The following is a 16964-nucleotide window of genomic DNA, read 5'->3' as shown; positions in this document are numbered from 1 at the left end:
CATGAGCCACCGCTCCCGTCCTCCCCCGTGTTTTCTTCTAGGAGTTTTATATTTTCAGTTTGTAGGTTTAGATCTTTAATCCATTTTGAATTAATTTTTGCATATGTAGGGTAAGGGTCCAAGTTCATTCTTTTGCATGTATGTAACCAGTTTTCCCAGTAGCTTTTTTCTTACTTTATGGATTCATTTTTTTCCTCAACTTTTATTTTAGATTTGAGGGGTACATGTGCAGGTTTGTTTCATAGGTAGTATTGCATGATGCTGAGTTTTGGGGTACAAATGATCCCGTTACCCAGGAACTGAGCATAGTACCCAGTAGTTAGTGTTTCACTCCTTCTTTCCCTTTCTCCCTCCCTGCTCTACTAGTTCAGTTTCTGTTGTTGCCATCTTTATGTCCACAAGTATCCAATGTGTAGCTCCTACTTATAAGTGAGAACATGTTGTATTTGGTTTTCTGTTCCTGTGTTAATTTGCTTAGGATAATAGCCTCCAGCTGCATCTTAGTTGCTGCAAAGGACATGATTTCATTCTTTTTTGTGGCTGCATAGTTTTCCATGTATATGTACCACATTTGCTTCATTCAGTCCACCATTGATGGGCACCTAGGTTGACTCTATGTCTTTGTTATTGTGAATAGTGCTGCGATGAACATGTGAGTGCATGTGTCTTTTTGGTAGAACAATTTGTTTTCTTTTGGATATATACCCAGGATTGGGATTGCTGGGTTGAATGGTCATTCTAAGTTCTTTGAGAAATCTTCAAATTGTTTTCCATAGTGGCTGAACTAATTTACATTCCCACCAAGTGTATATAAGTATTCCTTTTTCTTTGCAGCCTAACCAGCAACTTTTGTTTCTTGACTTTTTAATAATAGCCATTCTCACTCATATGAGATGGTATCTCATTGCGGTTTTGATTTGCGTTTCTCTGAGATTAGTGGATGTGGAGCATTTTATTTTGTGTTTGTTGGCTTCTTGTATGCCTTTGGCGAAGTGTCTGTTCATGTCCTTTGCTCATTTTTAAGGGGGTTATTTGGTTTTTGCTTGTTTAATTTTTTAAGTTCTTTTTTTTTTTTGAGACAGAGTCTTGCTTCATCGCCAGGCTGGAGTGCAGTGGTGCGATCTCGGCTCACTGCAACCTCCGCTTGCTGCATTCAAGTGATTCTCCTGCCTCAGCCTCCTGAGTAGCTGGAACTATAGGCGCTTGCAACCACGCCCAGCTAATGTTTTGTATTTTTAGGAGAGATGGGGTTTCACCGTGTCAACCAGGATGGTTTTGATCTGACCTCATGATCCGCCCGCCTCAGCCTCCCAAAGTGCTGGGATTACAGGCATGACATTTTTTTAAGTTCTTTGTAGATTCTGGATATTAAACCTTCGTCATGTGCATAGTTTGCAAATATTTTCTTTCATTCTTTAGGTTGTCTGTTTACTTTGTTGATAGTTTCTTTTGCTGTGCAGAGCTTTTTAGTTTAATTAGGTCCCACTTGTCAATTTTTGTTTTTGTTACAGTGGCTTTTGAGGACTTAGTCATAATTTCTTTCTCAAGTCCAATGTCTAGAATGGCGTTTCCTGTATTTTCTTTTAGGATTCTTATAGTTCGAGGTCTTACATTTAAATCTGGAATCCATCTTGAGTTAATTTTTATATACGGTGAAACGTAGGGGGGTCCAGTTTCGTTCTACATATGGTTGGCCAGCGATCCCAGCAACATTTATTTAATAGGGAGTCCTTTCCCCATTGCTTGTTTTTGTCAGCTTTGTCGAAGATCAGATGACTGTAGGTGTATGGCTTTATTTCTGGGTTCTCTATTCTGTTTCATTGGTCTGTGTGTCTGTTTTTGTACAGTACTATGCTGTTTTGGTTACTGTAGCCTTAAAGTATGGTTTGAAGTCAAGTAATGTGATACCTCTGGCTTTGTTCTTTTTGCTTAAGATTGCTTTGGCCATTCGGGCTCTTTTTTGGTTCCATGTGAATTTTAGAATAGTTTTTTCTAATTTTGTGAAAAATGATTTGGTAATTTGATAGGAATAGCATTGAATCTGTAGGTTGTGTTGGGCTGAATGGTCATTTTAACGATACTGATTCTTCCAATCCGTGAGCATGGAATAAATGGAAAAACACTGTTGCTGTTTATTGCTGTCGTTGCTGTTTGTTTAGTGATTTTCCTAGACTAATTCTGTTAAATCTGCATTCTTTTTCAGGTGTAGGCACTGGAGTCTGTGCTTGGTTAGCTTAGTTATCAGCTAAGGATTAGATAGAGATTTCTTTAAATGCCTTGAACCAGTAAGCCTTCCAGTCTTTGTCAAAGGGGTCTGTGTGTTTGGGTTGCCTTCAAGTGCCCTGGAAATTTACAACTCTGCCTTAGCTTTCACTTCTTGCTTGTTCAGAGCCTCAAGGTCGGCCAGAGATGGAGTAGGTAGGGCCTTCTTGGGTCCTTCTTTGGCATGTGCACATCCTTATACATGTGCATAATTTCTAAATTCCCAGAAATATTTTGTTGCTTTTCAAATTCTTCTATTAATGTCTGATTCTTACTTTTACTTTTAACTTTTTCTGGTCAGCTTCTTGTTTGCCTCACCTAGTATTACTGCCTCAAGCAACTGTGATGTTAAATCATTGCTGTTGATTATTTTTGACAAGCACCCTCAGGATGGGGTTGAATATGGTCAGATTCATGTAAGTCCTTAAAAGGCAGCTTTTCCAGGGAACTTAAGGACAGATTAAATTGTGATAAGTCTTTGAGGATAGGGCATTGGGAGTTTCAGACTTGTTTTGTGACTTACAGTGGCTGCGAAGTTCACTGTTTTTTTGCAACTACCATAGTCACAAGGCTGCTGTTGACTTAGGGAAAATACCGCTAGTTAAAGTGGCTCAAAGCTCACTATTCTTTCTGAGATTCAGTTACTTGTCTTGAATAAATGTTTCTTGGATTGTTCTAATCCCTTGGTTAAGTTTCACAGTTCTAAAAAAGTTGATTTTGAAATTTTGTAGTGTTGTCAGTGCTTTTATGAAGAAGTATATTTTCAGAGGTCTTATTCAGCCATTGGAGAAGTGCTTCTTCTGTAACATTCTTATACCTTTCCCCTCCTTCTTGAGGAAGGTTAAATCGTGAGGAAAGGTTCCTAAATGATGCAGATTTCTGAACATATCTTATAAAGCCATTAATTATAAGAAATAGATATATGTTTTAATAATTTAATTTTATAACAGCAGTATGAGTACAGCTCATAGTTCATTAATTTGATTAACAAATTCAGTATTCTAGTTTTTAAAAATAAATATCCTTGGAAATATATGCTTCCAATAATTTCATTTATAGACAGTAGTATACAAAGCAAAAGTAATCATTTTACTTAATAAAGTCATCAAAGCTAAGTCAATAAATTACATAAATATTTCTTACTGATAAAATAGTTTCTTAAGTAAACTGCTGACTTGATTAGATGGAATACTAATTACATTTTCACAAATATGAAATGAGTAAAAATTCTCATTTTCCTTGAAATATATACTTATTTAGGTTGAATATACTTTTTATATATTTTTTGCAGTGTATAAATCTTATTATTCTGTGTTCATTGCAAAATTGGTTCAATTGAAGCAAAGGACATTAATATATTGAAGTTTGGTAAATTAAAAATTATTTATTATATTAGTTCATTTTCATGCTGCTAGTAAAGGCATACCCGAGACTGGACAGTTTACAAAAGAAAGAGGCTTATTGGACTTACAGTTCTGTGTGCCTGGGAGGCCTCACAGTCATGGTGGAAGGTGAAAGGCATGTCTCACATGACAGCAGACAAGAGAAGAGAGCTTGTGTGGGAAAACTCCCATTTTAAAAACCATCAGATCTTGTGAGACTTATTCACCATCACAAGAACTGCATGGGAAAGACCTGCCCACATGATTCAGTTACCTCCCACCAGGTCCCTCCCACAACACGTGGCAATTCAAGATAAGATTTAGGTGAGATCACAGCCAAACCATGTCGTGTGTGTGTGTGAGTGTGTATGTGTAGAGTCTGTGTGTGTGTGTGTGTGCGCGTGGCTTAAAGTAACAAATTTATTATCTTACTGTTCTGGAAGTCAAAAGTCTGAAATAAGGTGTACTGGGCTAAAATCGAAGTGTTGGCAAGTGTGTATTCCTTCTGGTCTTGCCTTTTCCAGCTTCTAGAGGCTGCTTGGATTCCTTGGAGCAAGTCCCCTTCCTCTATCTTCAAACCCAGCAACATTGCATCTTCAGATCTCTTTCTTTTTCTTTTTCCATCATCTTGTCTCCTTGTCTGACTCTGACTCTCCTGCCTTGTTTTGCTCAGTAAGACCCTTGTAATTATATTGGGCCTCTGTGGATAATTTAGGATAATCTCCTTATGGTCACAATCCTTAATTAATCACATCTACAAAATCCCTTTTGCAGTCTAAGGTAAAGTATTCGTAGGTTCTAACAAATAGGATGTAGATATCTTTGGGCTACCATTATTCTGCTTACCACAATAATAGTAAACCTTTTAAGACAAAAGTTTTCCAAGTAAATTTTTAAAAAGTATAAAACACCTACCGAAAAGTGCTGGCATCGTGTATTTGTGCAACTTGGTTAATTTTCACAAAGTGAAATATATAGGTACTCAGCATCTAGAAAAGAAACAGCCCCCAATAAGTCATTTGTGCCCCCTCAAAGGGTTTACTGCTTTCTAGGTTCTTAAAAGTACAGGTTAGTTTGGGCCTTTTTACGATTTTATAAAAATGGGAATCATACTGTGCCTTCTCTTTTGTGTCTGGCTTTTTTCACACAGAAGGTTTGTGAGATTCATTTATGTTGCTGGGAATAGTAATGATTTGTTCATTATTACTGATGATTTAGTACTTTATTTTAGCAATAGATAACAATTTAATCCCAGTTTATTGTTGGATATTTGGGTTGTTTCAAGTATTTGGCTAATATAAATAGTGCTGCTATGAACATTCTAGTGCATGTTTTTACATGCCCCATGCAGGCGTTTATTTTTAGTGGAATTGCTGGGTTATAGGAGAAGCATATGATCAGCTTTAATAGATATTGATGCATAGTTTTCCATTGCGATTATACCATTTTATACTCCCATCAGCAATGTGTTCCATTACTACACATTGTCATCAACACTTGATATTATAAGTCCTTTCATTTTGGCTATTCTCGTATGGTATAGCTGTATATCTTTGTGGTGGTAATTTACATTTCCTTGATGGCTGAGTTTGAACACCTTTCATATATACAGTGTTTCAGACATAGGAATATTGTATACAGAAAACCATGTATAGCAGAGGCACCAGGAACTGGTTTCACAGGAGACAATTTTTCCATGGACATGGAGTGGGGTTTAAAACTGTTGTACCTCAGATCACCAGGCATTAGCTTCTCATAAGGAGTGCACAACCTATGAGAAACAGTTCACCATAGGGTCCATGCTCCTATGAGAATCTAATGCCATTGCTGATCCAACAGGAGGTGGAGCTCAGGTGGTAATGCTCGCTCACCTGCTGCTCACTACCTGCTTTGCTGCTCACTTCCTAACAGGCTACGGACCGGTACTGGGTCTTTGGGACATAGGGAGAGAAGAACTTATTGAGGCAGGGTTTATAGAGAGCCTCAACTTACAATATTGTCATTGCTAAATTAGAAGTGGATACAGGCATATCTAAAATATTGTACTTCTTTTAAAAAGGTTTTTATTGTAGTAAAATACATATAAAGTTTGACATTTAAACTATTGTTTTGAGAGTACATTTCGTTGACATTAAGCATATTCATGTTGTATAACCATTACCACAATTAAAATTTTTCTGAGAGGTGAGTTATGCACTTAAATCATTTCAGCATCCCACAGTTTTCTTAAACATTACCAGAGAAGAAAATTTGCTTATGTATTTATTGTACCATTATAAATTCACATAGATAAAACATAAAAATTAAGCTTTGAATAGTTTGAACAAGCTACCTAGGGGAGAATCATTCTTCCCTAGTTGTTAGAGGTTTATAACTTCAAATAACTTTTTATCTGAAGTTAAGTTAATGCTAATCTTCAAAGTACTGAATCATATTAATTCAACAATTACTTCTTGTCTATTTCTGTCTGTATTGTACCATTCTGAATCATAGCATGGGTAAGCCATGAGTAACTAAAATGCATTGTTTTTGTAACCTTTACCTTAATCATTTTATGAAATAGTAGGAATGTTTTTCAGAGCCGTCTGTTTAAATGTTCAGTATGATTATCTGCACTTTTCTTTTCATCTTCAGATTATGACTGTACCCAATGACCCTTACACTTTTCTCTCTTGTGGTGAAGATGGAACTGTTAGGTGGTTTGATACACGCATCAAAACTAGCTGCACAAAAGAAGATTGTAAAGATGTAAGAATTAAATTTTTATACAAATGATGCAGAAAAAATTAAGGTTATAATTAAAACTGGACAGTAAGTTATGTGGATGGTAAGATTATGGGTGAATTTTTAAATTTTTGTTTTGCTAAAATATTTAATAAGCATATATTTTATAATCAGAAATTGAAAAATATAAAATGTTAATATTGAAGTTGGGGAACTTATATTTTAATTGTACATTTAAAATATATTTATGAAAATTCAAATAAAATTGTTCAGTATATACTCTCTAATATTATAAAAACCCGAAGAATTTATATCAGTGTATCTCATTTACTCATGGAAACAACTTCTACTTATCAAATAGCAGTTATAAAAGCTTGTGGTAGTTTCTTGTCTTTCTTTCTCCTGTCTTTTAAACCAATAATTACATGTTATCTTTTTAAAAAAGAAATAATAAGATACCATGCCATCAACATGTTTGTTCAAATTTAGCCCACTTTCCTAAAGATAATATCTCTACTATCAGTTTTTTATGCTTTAATACAATTTAATTAAATTAATTAATTTATTTTTTGAGACAAGGTCTTACTCTGTCATCTCAGGCCAGAGTGCAGTGGTGCAATCCTAGCTCACTGCAGCCTCAATCTTCTGGGCTCAAGTAATCTTCCTGCCTTAGCCTCCCAAGTAGCTGGGACTACGGGTGTGTGCCACTATGCTCAACTAATTTTTTTTTTATTTGTAGTAGATAGGAGGTCTTGCCATATTGCCCAGGCTGGTGGCATCAAACTCCTAGGCTCAAGTTATCCTCTCGACTTGGCGTCCCAAAGTGCTGGGATTACAGGCATGAGCCACCGTGTTTGGCTTTTAATACTATTTTAAACTTATAAAAGGCCTGAGAAATCATTCAGTCTTTTGACCCCAGACAAGTAATTCCAAGTGATTTTTCGTGACATACATTATTTAGAGCACAGTAGTTTTTCCTTGGATCATTTTGAAGTAGTAAATGAAATAAGAAAGTACTATTCAAAATATATTTTTACTGAAAGTTACAAAAAAAAGGTATTACTATTAATCACGTTAAGTACTTGCTAAATAAACCAGTTACCAACTGGTTAACATGCTTTAGGGGAAAAAGATTATTTTATATATTTGAAACAGAGAAATAAAACAAAAAGTAGAAATTGAAAAACCTTTAGGCTGGGTGTGATGGCTCATGCCTCTAATCCCAGCACTTGGGGAGGCCAAGGCAGGTGGATCACAAGGTCAGGAGTTTGAGACCAGCCTGGTCAACACAGTGAAACCCTGTCTCTACTAAAAATACAAAAAATTAGCCAGGTGTGGTGGCAGGTGCCTGTAATCCCAGCTACTCGGGAGGCTGAGGAAGGAGAATTGCTTGATCCTGGGAGGTGGAGGTTGCAGTGAGCCGAGATCACACCACTGCATTCCAGCTCGGGTGACGGTGCGAGACTCCATCTCAAACAAAACAAAACTAAACAAAAAAAGCTTTAAATATATAGTTTAATCATTTTTTTTGTTATGTATTTGTATATACACAGATATGCAAATAGGGAAGCATTGAACTAAACTCAGAAATAAGTTTAAATATCAGGTTATTAGGGGTGTTTGATATACCTGTTCCTTAGAGTAAGTGGTGGGTACTAAATTTTGTTATTGCAAACTCTCTTAAACTATTTTAGTGTTTCAGTGTAGTAAGATTTAGTTGTGCTTTTCTAAACAAAACCCCCAGGAAAATAAGAAAACAAGTCTGATAAGACGTGAAAGTACTCTTTCCTTAGTAAAACTTCTCCTTTATGTATAAAAGTGAAATGAAGCAGAGTATAAAGAAAAACTGGTAACTAGAGTAATCCTTAACTACTAAAAACTTAGAATGAAAGGCATTTGTTTAATGAATTGTATGTAATGAGAGTAATGTTCTAAGATTAGTAATTGAATAAAGTATAAGGTTAAATTGACTTAAAAACATTACTGAGGGGCTGGGCGCAGTGGCTCATGCCTGTAATCCCAGCACTTTGGGAGGCTAAGGCGGACAGATCACCTGAGGTCAGGAGTTTGAGACCAGCCTGACCAACGTGGAGAAACCCTGTCTCTTACTAAAAATACAAAATAGCCAGGTGTGGTGGCACATGCCTGTAATCCCAGCTACTCGGGAGGCTGAGGCTGGAGAATCTCTTGAACCCAGGAGGCGGAGGTTGCACTGCACTCCAACCTGGCGACAGACCGCAAAAAAAAAAAATTACTGAGAAGAATGAGGAGTGAGAGTCATTAGACAAAGCAGTATGGAATCAACAGAGTACCTTCAGGATATATGTTTGGGGTACTAGCTCTTACAATTTCTAATTCTTCTACAGAGATAAGTAATAACATAGTAAGACCTGTCTTTTGCAGGGTTTGTATTTATATGTGTACTTTATTTTTGAGCTGGTTAAGGAGAAAGGTTTTATAAGTAAAGAGAAGTATAAAATATAGAAGTTAATTTTTTGTTATATTTTAATAGCAATGATTACAATTAAAATATTATGAATAAGCCTAGGCAACATAGTGAGACCCTATTTGTACAAAAATTTTTTTAAAACATTAGCCTGGTATGGTGGTGTGCACCTGTAGTCCTAGCCACTTGAGAGGCTGAGACAGGAGGATCACTTGACCTCAAGAGTTTGAGGTTACAGTGAGCTGTGATCACACCACTGTAAGCCTGGGCAACAGAGCAAGACATGTCTCAAAAAGAAAAAAAATATGAATACTATATAAATAATCAGTAGTTATAGACAGTATGAGAGATTTGTCATAGGTAGATTATAACTCCATCTTTGCTGTCAAGTGGACCAATAATAGCAGGCATTTCTAATGGTACTAATGACTTAGTGATACATTATATAGGTAATTTTGAATTTTTTACATTTCTAAAGATATTCATTATTCATGAGTATGGGAATATTTAACAGGCATTTTTGAGAAATAATTCAAATTGTATTATAACATTGTATGAAATGTAGCTAGTTTAGACAGTTTTAATTGTGGTCACATAAATATGAGTTTCTTGGATTATTACCATCTTTTTGTAGCTGGCACTGTTCTAGTATAATTACTCTATTTTCAGTCTTATATTTGAAAGTAATTTTTACTTTTTCCTTTTTAGAATGTATTTAATTGCTCAAATACTGATCATTTTAAAAATCTGTATTTTAATTAAGTTTAATATTTTCATATTTTTTCTTACTTTGGTTTGTAAGGAAAGTCTACAATATTGTGGTAGAAATCAATCAGTTTTGAAGTTGTATGGCTGACTGTAAAGAAAAGAGTATCTTCCTTAGAAATATTGAGTATATTTATTTTGATTTCACATAGGCTGAATGTATTAGAAATAATTTCTAGTAGAAATCTGAAAAAAAAGTTAAAAGAAAGCCATATTGTTTTTCTGCTCATTGTCATTCTTGACTGAATTAGGAGTTCTGCAATGGTTATTCTAATTACTAATGAGAAAATTTTTTAAATATAACTTCACCTCTGCTGTATAACTGTATGTAAGTGGTATTATGTTATGTTTTGTAGGATATTTTAATTAACTGTCGACGTGCTGCCACATCGGTTGCTATTTGCCCACCAATACCGTATTACCTTGCTGTTGGTTGTTCTGACAGCTCAGTACGAATATATGATCGGCGAATGCTGGGCACAAGAGCTACAGGTAAGAAGATAATATTAGAGAAAATATAGGACTGTCAGTTCAAAGAGTAAATTTTTATGACATTTTCAGTTTTAAAATTTCTTGTTTGTTATAAAATTTCAGAAAATAGTATTTGTTTAATATGGTTATTATAAAAAATAACATTTCACCAAGTGTTTCTGACCCTTTGGGATGATACTTTTGCAGTTTAAAAAGTTGTAACATTTGGGTCGGGCGCGGTGGCTCACGCTTATAATCCCAGCACTTTGGGAGGCTGAGGCAGGCGGATCACGAGGTCAGGAGATCGAGACCATGGTGAAACCCTGTCTCTACTAAAAATACAAAAAATTAGCCGGGCGTGGTGGCGGGCGCCTGTAGTCCCAGCTACTTGGAGAGGCTGAGGCAGGAGAATGGCGTGAACCCGGGAGGTGGAGCTTGCAGTGAGCCGAGATTGCGCCACTGCACTCCAGCCTGGGTGACAGAGCAAGACTCCGTCTCAAAAAAAAAAAAGAGTTGTAACATTTGATGTATTAGTTTGGCAGGACTGCCATAACAAATGACCACAAACTGGGTATCTTAAAGCAACAGAAATTTATTCTCTTAAATTTCTGGAGGCTCAGTGTCTGAAATCAGGATGTCTTATGATTGGTTTCTACTGGAAGCTCTGTTCCATGCCTTCTCCCCTAGGTTGTGGTGGTTGCTGCCAATCCTTGGCATCCCCTTGGTGTAGATGAATCACTCTAATCTCTGCCACTCTCTCTCTTTACATGTCATTTTCCCCATGTGTGTCTGCGTTTACATTTTCCTCTTAGGGCACTAGTCATACTAGATTTGGGCCCACCCCTAATCCAGTTAGGGTGAGGTGGGCCCTGGATTAGGTGAGCCCTAATCCAGTATGACCTCACTGTAACTAACTACATCTGTAAAGGTCACATTCTGAGGTTCTGTGTAGACATGAATTTTGGGGAGACTCTGCTGTTTTTCAATCAAGAAAACAATGGTAAATGTGGTAGTAAGAAAATTTAGAACAGCGACTTGGGTATGTATTAATGTGTAGCATATATTTATTCCTGCTTACCTTAAAGTGCTGTTAATAATGCTGAATACTGAATTTGAATCTAATATAAACTAGTGCTCTTTCCCTTCACTCACTATAGGATCAAAATACTTCCAAAATAACCAATTAGAAGTCAACTTCCATTCACATTTTTTCAGTAAAGGAAGGCCAGGATTACACACACACACACACACATACACACACACACACACACACACACACACCCCGAATGCACATTCGTATTTTCACGTATTTTATATTGTTAAAAATAAAGGCGGACTTGGGCAGAAACCCACAATGTCAGTAAAGATGGACATAGATTATTGAGATGGGAATACCAGATGAGATCTTTCTTTGTGGAACTGTGATAGCTTTTATTTATATTGCTACATTAAGTCACATATCTAATAATAATTGAGGAGTCCAATCTATTTGGATATGTACATTTAGGGGAAACAATAGTAATATAATATGAAATAATAGGCTTAATTATTGTTTCTCAACAGGTGGACACAGTTGACATTTTGAGCATGATAAGACTTCATTGTGCAAGGTTATACAGCTTTGTGGGATTCTTAGAATTTAGCATTCCTGGGCCCCTAGGGCACAAAGTGCCAGTTGTGCACCTATCTATCATATGGCATTGAAAACTACCAGAGTTAATTAAAATTGGAATAGTATTCTGAACTCTGTACTATATAACAGGCAAATTTCATGGCAATCAGAAATTTTTTTAAAAAGTAAAAGTTGTATCATCTTAAGGATATTGCATACATTGCATACTAATGTATGTAGTATGCTAATAAGTATTAGCTTTTTGTAAAAATTTATTATCTTAATTTGGGGGGAACTTTTGGAAGCTGACTTCGTGTGATTGTATTTATAAATCATTTTCCTTGATTAACTCATTTCAACAAAGCATATGTAATCTGGAATTCAGACAATCATGAAATTTTTTTGTAGAGGTGTTACCTTTATATCATATTCTTTTTTGTTTTGTTACAAAATCTGACTACAGAGAAAGAACCTCTACTAGAAATAAACATGATGGCTTTTATTTATATTGCTACATTAAGTCACATATGTAATATTCAGATTGAGTTTTAAAAAATGTTTTTCTTTAAAACATTATTAATTTTAAATAACTTCTTGTTTCTTTTTTAGGGAATTATGCAGGTCGAGGGACTACTGGAATGGTTGCCCGTTTTATTCCTTCCCATCTTAATAATAAGTCCTGCAGAGTGACATCTCTGTGTTACAGTGAAGATGGTCAAGAGATTCTCGTTAGTTACTCTTCAGATTACATATATCTTTTTGACCCGAAAGATGATACAGCACGAGAACTTAAAACTCCTTCTGCGGAAGAGAGAAGAGAAGAGGTAGGTTTACTCAAAACCATGTCCTTTGGCCGGGCATGGTGGCTCATGCCTGTAATCCCAGCAATTTGGAAGGCCGAGGTGGGTGGATCACCTGCGGTTGGGAGTTCACAACCAGCCTGACCAACATGGAGAAACCCCGTCTCTACTAAAAATACAAAATTAGCTGGGCGTGGTGGCACATGCCTGTAATCCCAGCTACTCAGGAGACTGAGGCAGGAGAATCGCTTGAACCCGGGAGGGGGAGGTTGTGGTGAGCCAAGATCACGCCATTGCACTCCAGCCTGGTCAATAAAAGCGAAACTCCATCTCAGAAAAAGCAACAACAACAAAAACACCATGTCCTTTATTCAATTCAGAAAACGATTCAGTGGCTCTTGAGGCCTAAAGGCCAAAAAGAAAAAAAAAAAAATTAATTTTCAAGGCACTTACAGTTCAGAAAACAAAAAACATGAGACATACTTGAAAGAATATAAGCTAATAAATTACTATCAGTTATTAATAATTATAATTAACAATTAGTTACTAATTACTAATAGTTACTAATTATAGTTAGTAATTAGTTAATGTATAATTATGATTAGCAATGACAAAAATAGTATTTTGTAATTTGTGTATTTGTATTTTGTATTTGTATTTTGTAATTTGTGTTAGAATTAATGTATTTGTATTTTGTAATTTGTGTTATAATTAATAGTAAATAATTACTAGCATCTATTCTTAATTATTAAGAATATTTAGTACTAATATTAGTATTAGTAATAATAAATCACTAATTTATCATTGATATTCTAAATACTAATTAATAGTGAATTATTAGGGATAAGGCTTTAGAAAAAAATATTTTAAATTATTTTTAAGGAGAATATACTTGATAGCAAAATGTTTATCTTTGTAGATGTACAGCAGCAGCAAGAAAGATCAACAGTGCTAACACTTGCAGAAAAGGCGATTAAAATAATAGAAAATATGATGATAAATTTCCAAGAGACTAAATGTGTATGTCCATGGATCAATAGAATTTTTACCTATTACCATTTACTCTTCATATATGGACAGCAGTCCCTTTCTCTCCCAATTGTGCCTCTTTCACAGTTACATACTAGTGATTTATAACATTAACCCTAGGTATATTTTACAAAATAAATACAAGTGGGGAAAAAGATAAGTTAAAGTAGTTGTATATATTGAAAATTAGGTGAATGAATTACTTTCACAAAACTACTAGAAGATAATGAATTTATTATTTATAAAAGGGGAAAAGTAGAAATAAGGTATCTTTGACAGTACACAGCTATAGAACAAAGTTTACTTTAACCTGTTAAGCTTCTTTCCTCAACATGTTTTTCACTTTGGCTTTTTTATTTTATAATGTCCTGTGTTTATTCACTCTGAACTTTGGCTTGTAAAAGTCTCTTGAAATTAACCATTGATTTTTATTTTCGGTGACTTTTTGGTATTGGCTTAATGCCTATTAATACATTTTAAAGGTTACTAATAACAGTGATTTTGGAATTCCTACGAGATACAAAACTATATTCATTCCTCATAATTTCAGGTGTAGAGGGCTGTAAAATTAGAAATCAGGATTACTTTATAAATATACTTTGAGATTTTTATCACTGCAGTGTATTTATTTGAATTAGGAAATTGATGAAGAAGGGTACGATGGCTAATAAAATGATTTTTGAGTTTATTCTGGTTGAAAACATGAAATCTGCTCTGTCATTTTGTTACTGCTATGTAAATTTCCCCTTGAAATACATGGGTAAGTAAAGTTATAGTCAAACTGTGATTGTTACATAATGAAAGACTTGGAAGTCCATAGACATTTTAAGTGGGCCAACTAGTTTTGATACCATGGAATACTTAGCCAAAAGATATTTATATAATCAGAGTGAATGAGGCTGAGTCATGAACATTTTTTTTTTCTGGGAGCCTTCCTTGGTCTTGTTTGTTGCATTAACTAAATTAAGAAAAATAATGCTGAAAGTGGATTTAAATTATGCTTATTGGCTGGGGCGTAGTGGCTCATGCCTGTAATCCCAGCACTTTGGGAGGCCAAGGCAGGTGGATCACCTGAGGTCAGGAGATTGAGACCAGCCTGGCCAACATGGTGAAACCCTTTCTCTACTAAAAATACAAAAATTAGCTAGGCTTGGTGGCGGGCGCCTGTAATCCCAGCTACTTGGGAGGTTGAGGCAGGAGAATTGCTTGAACCCAGGAGGAGGTTGCATGAGCCAAGATCGCGCCATTGCACTCCAGCCTGAGTGACAAGAGCAAAACTCAGTCTCAGAAAAAAAAAAAAAAAAAAAAAAAAAGCTTTTTATAACAAACCAAACAATTCAGAGGTATACATAGAATAAATTAATAATCTGTCTTATTTGTAATTCTGACACGTTTTGGTGTTTTATACTAAAACTTTGATGATAGTATTCAGACAAACTTAACTCACCAAATATTTATTGGGTGCCTACTATACACCAAGTCTTTTACTAAACTTTGGAAAATGAAGGATGGCCAGACAAAGACATGATCTCTTACTTAAGGAATTCACAGCTTAGTGGAAGTAGAGATACAAGTAAATAAATATGTAAAACTTAATATAGAATTATTTATAAGGACTATGTTCTGTATAAGTAGAACTAATCTTGATTGAGAACATTAGTAAAGCCTGAGGAAGGTTTTAAAGCATGAATAAAAGTTTATTGTATGATTTTGTCTTATGTTTCCATAATAGTTTTGTATTTTCTCAATTTGTGGAGTACTGCCTCTAATAATTTCTTTCATTTTTGTCCCCTTCTTTCTTTGGTTCCTTCTTTTGTCTTAATTTTTTTTGTACTTTCTGTTTTCCCTTATTTTTGTATCCTTTTTTCTTTTTATCATCTCTCTTTTCTTACTTTTGATAGTTTACCACCTGCCCTACCCCATTATTGGGCTTCTTTGTTGAATTCATTCTTTCATTTTCTTCTGGTCCCCATAGCTTGTGCCTAAAAATATACTCCAGATCTGACTACTGCTTACCACCACCCTTGCTACATTACCACCCTGATCCGAGCTATCAGCATCTCTGGCATGGCCTATCCCCCTTTATAGTTGATTTTGCTAGCTTTCTAACCAGTCTTCCTGCTTTCACTTGCTACAGCCCTATAGCTATATAGCATTCAAAGTGATCCTTAGAAACATAAGTTAAATCATGCCACTCTTCTCATCAACATTCTAAGTGGCTCCCTATCTGACCTAAAGCAAAACTGAAGTCCTGATGGTGGCTTCAAGATCTTATTATCTGGTCCTAATTATTACTTCTACTGTTCTTTTCTTTACTCTGCTCTAACCACATCTACTTGCTTAGTAACTCAGGCCAAGCATGACTCTATTTTAGGATTTTGCATTTACTCTGCCTGAAATGCTCTTCCCTGGTTACCTGGATTTTTTCTTCCCTGTGTATTTCAGGTCTTTGCTTATGTAACCTTCTCTTGGTGAAGCCCTACTTCACCATCCTATTTAAAATCACAGCCTTTAACTGATACTACCTATCCCCTTTTCTACTTTATTTGTCTCCATAACAATAACTTCCTATGTATATTTTGCTTTTTTATTTCATGTGGTGTTTGCTCCATTGACTGTAAATTCTGTGACGTTGGGGATTTTTTGTGTGTTTTGTCCATTGTTGTTTTCCAATACCTGTAATAGTACCTGACATATAGAAGGTGCTCAAAAAAATACTTGGTGAATGAAACGCCATTTTCAGTATTCTTGACTAGGTTATTTCACATACTCAGAAAGTCAAACTTGAGATTGTTTTTGATTTGAAGATTTTATTCTATAAATAATTGCTGAGGTTGTAAAACCAGTTATTTGGCTATGTAATATAAAAATTCCTCTCTCTTGAAACCACGAAGCAAGATTCTATTATATTGTTTTAAGAATAGTTCATATGAAGGATGAAGCCCTCTCCTTTTGGGAGTGATTAGTTGTTTGAAAATTTGCACAGCTGCCACATTAAGCTTCCTTTGTTCTGGTTATTCCCTGTCACACACTTATGTCTTCCTGTGTAGATTTTACTATCCTCAGTTGCCTTTAGCCATACTTACACATAATATGGAATTTATGGGGATTTTTTTTTTCTGTCTCCTTTACTGAGGATGCAAAGATTTTTTTCTATTCATGTTACTAGGTATGGTTTCCAGAAGAAATCAGAAAATTCACAGTTAAGTGTCACCAAGTTTTTATCAAAACCTGCTTAATTTTCAGGAAAAAAGAATCAATGAATGCTGTTTTTAAAAAATAAATAAAAATAAAAGGAGTGACCCACAGGATGGGAGAAAATGTTTTGCAGATCATGTGTCTGGTTACAGTTTAGTATCCAGAATGTATAAGGGACACTTACAGTGCAACAATAAAAAGACAAATATCCAAACTTAAAAATAGGTAAAGGATTTGAATATATAATACTTTTTTTCCCAGAGAAGACATATAAT

General features: G+C 35.2%; 1 protein-coding gene across 7 annotated transcripts in view; it reads left to right on the top strand.

Annotated features, from left to right (window-relative positions):
* DCAF6 (DDB1 and CUL4 associated factor 6) overlaps window positions 1-16964 on the top strand; it is a 133798-nt gene that overhangs the window by 39371 nt on the left and 77463 nt on the right. For all 7 annotated transcript variants that reach the window (XM_058441853.1, XM_032161084.2, XM_032161082.2 and 4 more), the window contains exons 5-7: window positions 6279-6392; window positions 9936-10071; window positions 12272-12486. In XM_058441853.1, coding sequence (XP_058297836.1) covers window positions 6282-6392; window positions 9936-10071; window positions 12272-12486 — 462 coding nt within the window. In that variant the 5' untranslated portion in view covers window positions 6279-6281. The remainder of the gene's footprint in view (window positions 1-6278; window positions 6393-9935; window positions 10072-12271; window positions 12487-16964) is intronic.

Source organism: Hylobates moloch, unplaced genomic scaffold, assembly GCF_009828535.3.
Source record: "Hylobates moloch isolate HMO894 unplaced genomic scaffold, HMol_V3 SCAFFOLD_8, whole genome shotgun sequence".
NCBI lineage: Eukaryota > Metazoa > Chordata > Mammalia > Primates > Hylobatidae > Hylobates > Hylobates moloch.
Note: the sequence above shows the minus strand (reverse complement) of the source record. Positions and strands in the feature narration are given on the sequence as shown.